Source organism: Callospermophilus lateralis, unplaced genomic scaffold (genome assembly GCF_048772815.1).
Source record: "Callospermophilus lateralis isolate mCalLat2 unplaced genomic scaffold, mCalLat2.hap1 Scaffold_44, whole genome shotgun sequence".
Lineage (NCBI taxonomy): Eukaryota > Metazoa > Chordata > Mammalia > Rodentia > Sciuridae > Callospermophilus > Callospermophilus lateralis.
In genome coordinates this window covers 3,741,040-3,753,059 of record NW_027514389.1, presented here as the reverse complement: position 1 = coordinate 3,753,059, position 12,020 = coordinate 3,741,040, and the positions used below count along the sequence as shown (strand labels likewise).

At 32.1% G+C, this 12,020-nt stretch overlaps 1 protein-coding gene across 1 annotated transcript in view; it reads left to right on the top strand.

Moving 5' to 3' along the window:
* LOC143389179 (neuron navigator 3-like) overlaps positions 1-12,020 on the top strand; it is a 133,382-nt gene that overhangs the window by 19,077 nt on the left and 102,285 nt on the right. Inside the window, 1 exon segment of the mRNA XM_076842411.1 lies at positions 11,862-11,934. Within this exon segment, the coding sequence (XP_076698526.1) occupies positions 11,862-11,934 (73 nt within the window).

Below are 12,020 nucleotides of genomic sequence, written 5' to 3'. Positions count from 1 at the left end.
CAAACACATAAAACATAAATTTGTATGTATTAGTACATATTTTCTTATTTATGTATAAGCCCTCTATAGAAGCATGCATAAGAAAATGGTAATAATGATTGTCTCCAGGAAAGAAAGTGAAGCTGAGGCTTTGGGATCTAGAGTACATGTGGGCTTTCTTTATTTTCTCTCTCTCTCTCTCTCATATATATATAATATATATATATATATATATATATTATATATATTTAATTTTATTTATATATATACATTTATATTTTATGTAACATGTAATATATATACATATAACATTATAAAATATAAACTATGCATATAAATATACAAATATATGCATATATATACAATATGTATTTTGTCCAAAAATTTTATTGTGTACATTATTTAGGAATTAGAGAACTCCTATTTAATTGTTGCTGAGACTTATAATAATGACTGTCATATCATTTTTACACCAAGGTATTTCTAAAGTAGTACTATGTAAAAAAAAAAAATAGTGAATATCCAAACAACAACAAAAAGTGCTTAGATTTATTTTTCTAGTTGCAAGACAATATTTTTTTTATGTGCTTCTTGGTTTAGGGTACAAATTGTCATTATTCAATAAAGCATTATTACTTTGGGGTTGGAATAAATTGGCATTATTTTATTTGACTAAAATACAACATTCCCAATTCTGCACTTGACATTCAAGTAGAGTAAAGTTAGTTTTTACTGTCAATATATTAGATGCAGATGTGAATGCCTAAAGTCAGGTTTAAAATTTTAAATAGAGCTCCATATGGTTTTAAAACCAAATGGGGAGGGTTGCTGGCAGTGTCTCATACGATTTGAATAGCAATGAACTTAACATTTCAGTAATTCTTAGTCAAGCTGCTTTAATTGGCCAATAAAAGGGAAATACAGGACATGAAGTTCAAAACTGTCCTTCAAAGAGTGGGAAAACTTGATTATTTTAGTCTGAATTATTTGGCGATACTCCACAATATTTATTTGATTTATGCTTCTCTGTGAAGAGATACAAGAGAGTCATTTAAAGGCATAACATTGGAAAAATCCCATTAATTTCCTTCTTTATCATGGAGACATTTGTTCTGAGCATTCATGTGCTACAGTAAGGAATTGAGCTTGAAGCTATGACCTCGGTCATTTCCAATGTAGAGATAAAATTAGCAAGTGATTGCAAAACCATAGAGCCCTGTGTTATTTATAGGTCAAAAGTGATGACAACCTTTCCCAGCTTACAAAGAGGAACTCTACATCTTCTTCTTTCTTTTCTTCTTCTGTTTATGCAGATGATTGTAATGTATCTGTCTACAGGAAACTCTTAACCAAACCTGTTCAGCAGCATTGCGACTTTTTGTCAGGTGTTTTTATCATCATATGGCATCTGTCATGATGAGAGAAGTAAATACTAAATGTGATAAGTTAATGACATTTACATTCTGGTCAAATGCTAAGTGATCTGGAATAGTGAACTAATAAAACCAGCCTGTATGTCTCCCTTAAGAGCACATTATTTAAGAAATGCTTCAACGTTGCAAGTGGAGTTTCATGTTGTATTGTGGAAAAAAAAATGAACCAGAGACAGTGAAATAATAAATGAAATATGACCTGCTGAATCCCCTGCTACGTAAGCAATAGATGCATAAATTTGAGTTGCTGTTACCCTCTGCAGTGGGTATCCATAGCAGCCAATTAGATTTTACGCTGTTGAAGTTTGGAAGGGATAGATTATGGAGAAAACAGAACTCTTAGAGGGGGCTGTTAGAAACTTCCTAAAATCCTAAATAATTTTCCTATAAGTTGTTTAATATTCTATATTTTATCATATACTACATTTGGACTTCGTAATTATAAAATTTATTTTGAGCCCTTAGAAATCTTGTCTCCCTACTTAATATCTATGAGAATATTAGGTGGAAGATAATCATTTTTGTCAACCAATACATGTTGGGTTTAAATGTTCCTTTAAAACAAATACTATCTAATGTAAAGAAGGAATTCCACACACAAAAATGAAACTTTTCTGCCAACGATGAAAGGAGACCTGTTTTCTAATTTTTCCAATTCATATTATTGTGATAATTATTTTAAATAACAGGCAAATATAGCTCTTCTGAGATTTCTACAGATGCTGTACAACCATTAAAATGAATTGTGTTTCTGGTCTTAGGTATTTGGAAAGGAACTGAATAATCTTAACAGCTGTCAAATTTTCTTTTTTGAATCATTAAATAATGTTTTAAAAACACTTTAATGTATACAAAAGAGAAGTTTATCTGTTGTCTCCAAAAAGCATTTTGTCCAATGTAAAATTTTGTGTGACATTTTACTTATCTAAAGTTTAATAAGGAAGATAATAAGGTCTCTTGAATTCCTTGAATAATGTCTGCTGGTCAACAATATGAACTTGTTCCAAGTTTTGTAATGCCTGAAGAGTTTAGGGGAATAAGGAGAGAAAGTTAGAGGATCATCTGTGGCTGATGTGCAATCTATTGTGGCCAGCTTGCAGAATCTGTGAAATAATTTGACAGTGTTTGTTTTGGCTTGATATTCTGTTCTGAGATGGAATGAAAGAGAAAACATTTATTAAATTAATTATCCTTTCTATAATTCTTCCTAGCAGGGTCTTAATAGTGTTTCCAGCAAATGGTAACAAAAAATTATAAAAAAGCATCAGCATTATTCTCTTTTTGTTTGAATTTATCAATAAATGAAAGCCCAAGGGGAAAGTATCATTTCATTGGTGTTGACATGTGACCTTTAAAAAAAATCATTTTGATTAAACAATAGCTTTTCTAATGCTTCCATATTAATCTGGCAGGAGTTTCTTGGATGAAGCAACTATTTATTTTAGGACTTGAATGGGGACAGGATGAAGAAGGATAGAGCCACGCTCAATTTTAGAAGGTCCTGAAACCTTCATGTTCCTTCTTCTCTCATCTTAAATAATTCAAGAATAAAGTATCCCATTGCTTTATTTCTATCATGTTAAACTCTGCACATGACCTTTTCAAATTATCATTTTTCTTAGTTAATGAAATATTTTTGCCTGTGACATACACTGAAGGAAACAATCACTTCAAAATGTTTGTTAAAGTTATTTGCAACTGCTCATATTAAATTCAACAGGTTTGTATCTAAAGTGTAGGGGCTGGGAATGGCAACTGGCCAAAGACTTAAAGAAGTCTTTAGTTCCACTAAAGATAAGTGGATTAGAAATTTGGATGATAAAGTTAACTTTTAATTTATTTATCCAAGGATTGTTAAAATGAATCATCTATACAGTATTTGAAGTTGTGGAAGCTGGCCAGGTATGCTGGCACGCACCTGTAATCCCAGTAGCTTGGGAGGCTGAGGCAGGAAGAACTTGAGTTCACAATCAGCCTCAGCAAAAGGGAGACACTAAGCAACTTAGTGAGACCCTGTCTCTAAATAAAAATACAAAATAGGGCTGGAGATGTAGTCCAGTGGTTGAGTGTTACTGAGTTCCACACCCCCCACTCCAGGGGCAGGAGACCCTTAAAGTTCTGTTCAGCAGATGTCAGAAGACATGTTGTGGAGACATTCTCTGCTCATTGGGCTTTCAGGGACAACCAATATCTTTGATTACTTAGAATTTCCTCCTTAAGAGACACTATGTAACAGAAAACATTTGAAGTCTTCATAATTCCTTCAACTCTTTTTCCTGAAATAAATATGAGCATAAGTCATTCTCTTAAGCATTTTTTTTTGCAAAAACATTGAAAATTTATTGGCATGTGTCTTGATGTGTGTAACTTTCCAAGTTTATTTTTACTATGATTCCTTGAATTCATTAAGAACCATGTTTTAAGGCTAAACCTTTCACACCAGGGAAATCTAGAGTTAATACTGAAACCATTACTTAAAAGCAATTCACTCACATTTCAGGGGCTGTGTTTTTATAATAGGGTTATCAGAACATAAGTAAGAAGCACAAATTATTTAAGGGAATTCTACAGAACAATGAAGTCAATAAAAAGATCTTCAAGTTCTCAAACATGTATAATTTAATTCAGTTTCAAGTATAAACGTAGACCCTTATGACATTATAATGTAAACGAGGCATGACTAATGTATATCTTTGGTACATCTTTGAAAATTCCTATGCACAAAGACCTCGAATTCACTATGCTGTAGCTTCTTTGTGTACCCCTTATTTATTATTTTCTTTTTCCTTCTATTTTCAGACCTTTCCTGGGCTAAGCCAAGTTGTGCTTTAGCTAACTAACCTCAGTAGTCTCAGCAGGAGGGAACCAGTCAGTGACTTACAGATACATCTGGCTGTGATAGTCAAACCTGATAGAACATAACTCATTCTCATTTTGGGTACTTTTCATATTCAGTTAATTTTTATTTAACTCCCTTTGAAGGTATCACATGTACACTAGGATGTGCCCATTGTAAAAATTTCCCTGATGCAATAGTTTGTAAAGCCTTGATATACAAATGTCACTCTACAGAGTAAGCATTTATGTGGCTTTGATGCAGCAAGGTATAATTCATGAGATGGCAGACTGTGTTAGTCCATCTTGCATTACTCTACTTAAATATCTGAGGCTAATCTCATTATAAAGAAAAGATTCATTTAGCTCATAATATTGGAGGCTGAAAATTAAAGATCCATTGGCCCCAATGATTTGACCTTAGGTGATGGCCTAATGGAGAATGCCATCATGGTGGGAGCTTATGTGGGAGCAAATGATCGCTAGACAGAAGTTTGAGTGCAACTTGGGTCCCACAGTTCCTCTGAGGGCATGTCTCCAATTGATCTGAAGACCACTCACTATGTTCCACTTCTTAAAGGTTCAGTACTCTCTGCCAACAAAAGCATTGCTAGGAATCTAATGGTTCTTACAAATAAACTCTTCAGGAACAACCCACATCCCAACTATCCAACTATAGTCCTGGGGGGAAAAATACTGGGTAAGTTGTCGAGGCTTGTTCACATTTAGCTCCTTCCTGGGTTCACCTCATAGCACCTCTTTTTGGTGAGCCCTTCCTAAATGTATAAGTTGGGCTTCCCTTTTATCAGCAAAACCTGCGTGTTAAGATCATGGGCTCTGTGTGTCCTCCTGCAGGATGATTCAGTTATTAGATCAACACTTTTTTCATTTGAATTGGTGTAGATAAGTCCAGGTTAGAGGAAGAGATATTTACAGCGATTTTATATGAGTCTAAGTTACTCTTCTTTGCTAGCCTTCTTGGCCTCTGACCAGGAGTAGGCTCTCCCTCATTCTTCTCTAAGAATCTGTGTTTCTCTGATCACAACATTCATCACATTAAATTGGATTTATTACAAATTTATCATGAAAAATAAGAAGTAAACATAATTAAAAAATAGCACAAGTCACAAAGGAATTCACCTTCCAGAGACAGCTGAGGTTACAATAGGTTTTTGATCTTCTAGACAGCGTCTGTATGATTCAGGACAGCTCTCTCCAGGACTTCAAAGAAATCCTAATTAGCATGCATTTCTCCTGTAGAGAAATGAGTCTTCAAGGTGTGATATTGCAGCTTGGTTTATGATTACTTAACCTTTTGTATGGAAGCACTTTTTGAGTCTAAGGAGCAGCACAGCCTTTAAAATTCCAAGTCAAAGTCACCTCTGTAAGCAAACTGCAAAAAGCGAGGGTTGCCATGATTTATTCTCCAGCATCTCTGCAATTATTTTTTCTTATGGTTTCTCTGGTTGGCGGGGACCTTGCTCCTCCCTCTCATGGATGTCTAACATTATCCAAATCTGACTTATCTGTCAAGTCTAAATGACATGTCTGTGAAGCTTTCTCCAGATCTATAATGAAAATAGATAACTTCATTCTCTTAAATGCCATACAATGTTGTTTATAATTCTTCATTGAAATTTATCATATGATGCTTGGTGCTATGGTGAGTTATAAATCTCTTTTGTATCTTCAGCTGCTTTATAAACTCACAATGACTGAGACCTTGTAATTCATTTTTATATCCCTTCACCAGCCAGCAGAACTCTGCCTATAATCAACAATCAATATTTGTTGAATGAATTAGTCATTCAATATTAAGTGTTCTGCCATAGTTTAGACTTAATCACAAAATCTAAGGTTGATGTTAATAGAATTGTTCTTATTTAGGAATAGCTTACTTAACACTGAAATGAATAAATACAAATACTTATAAAATATATTCTGTGTTTATGTCAAGTATACATGTTAACCCTCAGGTTTAAAAAAACGAAGGTATAAATATATTGATACTGTCTTAAGTTTTCATAAATGAAGAAAGAAAATGTGAGACCTTCTTTATCTCAACTTGAAATCCATTTGTGATCAAGCAATTAAAAATGCTTTTATTTATTATGTTCATAAAAATCATGGTAATGTACAATTATGATATCAGACAATAAGCAAAATTTCTGATTTGAAAAATGGGCTCCCATTTTTCATGGGAGTAATCGAAACTATTGGAAATAAGTCAATGCTCTCTAGAATATTTAAGGATAGTGGCTCTACTTTGAGCATAATGTAAGTGTAATAAATGTTCAGTAAATAAATAAGTGGTTTGATTAGAACATAAAATTAAGTGAAGGGACTCCAACATGCTGACATTAATTATACAAATAGTAACTATTCAGATCTAAAAGTATGTACCAACTTCTGTTGACTCTGTTTAATTTCTTCAACCAAAAAAAAAAAAAATCTAGACAGTAGTCCATTTTCACATTTACTTTAATAAAGCTCTACTTTTGTTTAAGGTTTCACAATAACAATAACTATTTGAATAAACTCCAAAAGCCTTAAAGGGCAATATATTTTGATACTCCTGAAAATACTGACTGAATCTAGAACTAGTGATGTTTTATTCTGTTTTCATTATATCAGTGTTTTCATAGTTACCTAATTATAATTAAATTTAACATGAAACAGAGAGGGAAAGTAGGTGTTCCATTCCAAAAAAGAAAAAGAAAAAAAAAGGAAAGTCACAAATAGAAGACAGGACTCAAAAAATTGTGCTTAACTTAACAGTAGACAAGCAAGAGTTTTGAAGTGACTGTTCATAAGCTACAGTATGACTATTAACTGAGCCAAATGAAGAATGTGGTGCCTACAGAACTCAGAATAAATTTCTTTGTACTACTGCTGTACACTTTTAAAAATTACATAAATATCTCTCTTTGTATGTATATACGTATGTATATCCTTTTATATATAAATATATACACACATATATGTTTGCTTATCTATATTTAATATCATGAGAATAAAGTATAAAATGCATAACTTATTTTATACCATGACAAAATAACCAAAGACAATGTATTGCTAGGTCTTAGCAGTGGGATTCCTGCATCAACATGGGAGTACACTGAAAATATATACAGTTATTTTGAAGAGCATAGATTGATGCTGTAGTTTCCAAGATTTGTTGGGAGTTGAAATCACCCAGGAAGTGAAACTGGCTCCTATATATTGGCATTTTGTTTTAACTGATAGGAATATAAATTGGGCATCTGTGGATTTTAAAGTCATGCTATTTATTCTTATGTACAACAAAGATTAAGAATCTCTGGATTAAAAAAATGGGTTAGCAGGGTTAATGCAACATGCACAGTTCTTAGGCAGGTTGACATAAGGCCTAAAGCAAAAGAGGTGGGCTTTCATACATAGCCACTAACTATTAGTATTAATGACTTACATAATCATAATTCATTTCTTTTTTCTTGAGTCATTTTGTTCTATATGCAGTGTATCATGCTGTATGCTTTCCATGTACAATTTCACTGAATCTTCTAAGTAATGACATTTATTATCTGCATGCCATCTCATTATTTTTTTATTGAAAAAAAATTATATATTGAAAGGGTCTTGTGAGACTTCCATAGGCTCTGCTGTTATGTGAATTCTTTGAAATTACTTTTTTAAGCTCAAAATATATTAGGAGCAAGTTCCTTTCATACATAGTTTCAGTATTTGTGGAATATTGGTATGTCTACATGTTTTGTTAGCTCACCCAAATTTGATTAATCCTTTGACATTTCCATTTCTCAGCTGTTTGCCTGTTATCAGTGAGTTTTGGCTTTCTACTGTCATTATCATCTTTTCTTTTCCAGAATAAACATATTTTCTTCCCTGACTTACAACAGCCAAAGATCAGAAATTGTTTTTGAATACATATCAAATTCATGTTATATTATAGAATCTGGATCAATAAAACATGGTTCCCATTTTCCAGAGACTGAAGGTCTCAAGCTTACATCTTCATAAAATCAAAACTACCTGAACAAATAAGTAAGCATACCTATAAGAGCTTGGCATACAACTCTACATGCTCACAAACTAAATAGGGGGAGTGAGGAAGAGATCAAGAAAAGAATAACTTTGTCAAATAACCTAGTTATTTTGAAATAGTTTAAATTTGGACAAATAATTGGTTGCTTATTAAGGACTCAATTACATTAGAACTCAATTCTTTCCTTTATTTGTGTATCTAGACAAATTAAAGGGGGCTGAACGAAGTAGTAAATGTCTTGTTCAGGTACTAGATATGGGGACATGTAAAAGTTAACCATAATTATATAGCCCGTATTTTAAATATTGTTCATTAAGTATCTAATTTAATTAAATTTTGGAGAGACTTTGCTCTGAGCATGATTTGCTAGTTATTAGCTACTGAATATAATCTCCCCACATAAAAAGAGGCAACATAGCCATGGCAATTCTCTGGTTTTCTTTAGGGAAATGTTTTTCAAATTGTGACTTACCATCCATTAATGGACCTGAAGTCCATCTAGCAGTTCTTAATCAACACTTAAATAGATTTAGCAGAAGCTAATATAATGTAGTAGAAAATATCACTTTGTAAGTTTCCCAAAAAGTTAAGAGGTTTTTAGTTCAAAGAACATTTGTGAGTTCATATGGAAAAAAGTAATCAAAACAATATTTATAGTAGGTCTACTTAACTGGAATATATTTAAGGATGATGTATTTAAAAACAGCAGGAATAAAAAGATCATCTCTAGAATTTATTAAAGTAAAAATAATAAGTAACTGAAGCATGATATCATATAGTTAAAAATTCCACTCAAATTATTTTCAAGTATGCTTATGGTGAGGAAACTGACTACATAAATGGAATTTAATAAGATTTCTCAAAGCCATTTCTTTATACTGTAATATATTTTGATTGTGTAAAAATGTAGCATAATACTATCAAGTGTGATTGAATTTATAGGACTGAAATTAATCAGGGAAAAGATTTTAAAGTTATGTTTATTATACTACTGTATTATCAGAAAATTCATTTTGGCCTGGGACAATATTATTGAATAAGTAAATGAGTTTTAAATAAATTAGCCTTTAGTTGATATATTAGAAAAAAATATTAAAATATTTATTCTCTTGCTATTACTTAGCTACCATAGTCATAATGGAGACCTGATAGAACTATTTTAGGTTGCTGGTGCTCATAATGAATGACATAGAGGAAAAAAGGTGAATGCTCCTGAGAAATAGACTTGAAAAGAATTAGGACTGCTTTTTACTTTTCTCTATTTGGGTTTTATATGTTTTCTCTGATATAAGGTGACTGATTCATAATGGGGTAGGGAGAGGGAGCATGGGAGGAATAGATGAACTCTAGATAAGGGAGAGGGGTGGGAGGGGAAGAGAGGGGGCAGGGAGTTAGAAATGATGGTGGAATGTGGTGGACATCATTATCCAAAGTACATGTATGAAGACATGAATTGGTGTGAACATACTTTATATACAGAGATATAAAAAAGTGTGCTATAAATTTTTTTAAAATATATATACATATTTTTAGTTGTAGATGAACACAATACTTTTATTTTATTTTTGCGTGGTGCTGAGGATGGGACCCAGTGCACCACACATGTCAGGCAAGCACTCTATCACTGAGCCCCAGCCCCAGCCCCAGGGTTCTTTTCTAATTGTGGTTCATGTTGATGTAGTGCCACGTGTTTTTAAAACCCAATCTAGATATCAGTCTATTTCATATGCTGACTGAAAAGTAGACTGAAAAATGTATCTTACAAACTTAAAGACTCTATTTATTAGTATTTTGTGAATGTCCCACCCAACTAACCTGCTCATCTACCATAAAAGTAATTCAAATTTAGGAGATAACATCCTGTTAATATTTTTCAGTAAATGGCATATTTAAGTCAGAATTTTTCCTATTTTCTATAAAAGACTTATAATTGCTATGAAATTAATAACATCAGGACTGCTATTTCAAACATTTAAAAATATTTATCCATTTTTTTCAATATTAAGTCACAATCAACACTTGTTATTTAAAAATTTAAATGGACTTGAAGAAAAGAATTAAAAGACTGCTCTGGATGGATATAGGACATGCAGTTTCATCCATTTCCTCTTCTCTTTGCTCCTCCTTTTATTTCCTATTTAATTATTTTCTAGTAGCAAAGTGAACTGAGAACAAAAAAGAGGATTTGATGTGTATTTCAACATTATAGCCTTGCTGGATATTCAGATACTGATAGGCAGATAAAATTAATTAGGCTGTATTATTACCAGCACATTCAACTCTATTATTTTTTGCAGTAGAAAGATATCAGTAAAATGAAGTGAATTAATATAAAAATCTTTTTTACCTCAAAGGAAATGTGTATACCTTGGCTGTGTCCATTTTCAATCACAGGATATCTCATTGACTATTACGTTAATTTTATACAAAATTACACTTAAAAAGGAATATGGTTTGTTCATTTCATAAGGATGGATTTCGTATAAATATATAAATTTATCTTTCCTTTTGAGTTTTTAAAGAAATGTTTTGACCTTACTATGACTCTAAGTTAAAGTGGACACTGGCAGAACATTAAATGTCTTCATGCTTGGCCTTTGATAAGAGCTTAATAAGACAGAAGTTAATATCTTCCCAATTTATTAACTTTAAATTTCTTATTTACTTTAGAATTCCAAGATTTATAGAATAGTTTTTTTAAAGGCTCACAAAGAGATGGAATTTTCTAGCTTTCTGTACTTTTATGAAAGTCTTTTAGTTGTGTAACTCCATGGCCAATATTAAGATCAGCCTCTTACTTATAAAATAAGTCAGTCATTTTTTCTTCCTTTCCTTTCCCCTCACACTAAATGGTTATCAGAGGGAAAGGGATGGTACTGAAGAATGAGAATATAACAGAATATATTATGTGAATATACAAATATGGCATAATGAATCCCATGACCTTGAATAATTTTAATGTACCAATAATTATTTTTTAAACAAGTATGGATATCACCCTTTTAAGGTGGAAAAGTTAATACCTTTATTTACTATAGGATTATTCAATTTTGTAGAAATATAAATACAAGTTCTGAAATAAAGATTTTCTGTCGTTTAGAATGAAAATGTGCCTCATTTCTTTCATCTTAACAACTCTTTTTCCACTTGTCTATTTTTCAATATTCTTTTGGAATTCTTAACAGTATTACTGGCTGAACCTCTGTTACTACTGTCCTAACATTCTGAGACACATATGGCAATCTCATCCCATTTGGAGATTTTTCATTGACACTCATTAAAGCACAAAATATGGCTTTATGTTAAGTAGGTGGGTTGCTACTCTACCAAAATGCCATTCTTGACCAAGCCCTTATGAATTGTTTGTAGTTGTCAAACTGGACAATGAAGCCTTTATATTCACTCTGTAATTAGCCAAAATAATTCTAGTTAAACTCTGGTAAAGAGATCTCTAGAATGAAATGAATGTAAAGTATCCATTCTTTATCTTTCTTTCTGGTTTCATTCTAACTCATGTTTTTATTCAAAAACAACCTTCTAAATTGCCTTTTTCACTGCTTTTCATGTTGCAGATTGAAAATGTTGATGTCTGCCTTAGTTTTCTAGCAGCCAGAGGAGTAAATGTTCAAGGTCTTTCTGCTGAAGGTAAGGAAAAGTACCATGTAGTCACAAGTGGCATTATTGTTATCTAAGAGTTTTTGTAATGTAAGAAATATAATCTTGGAATATAT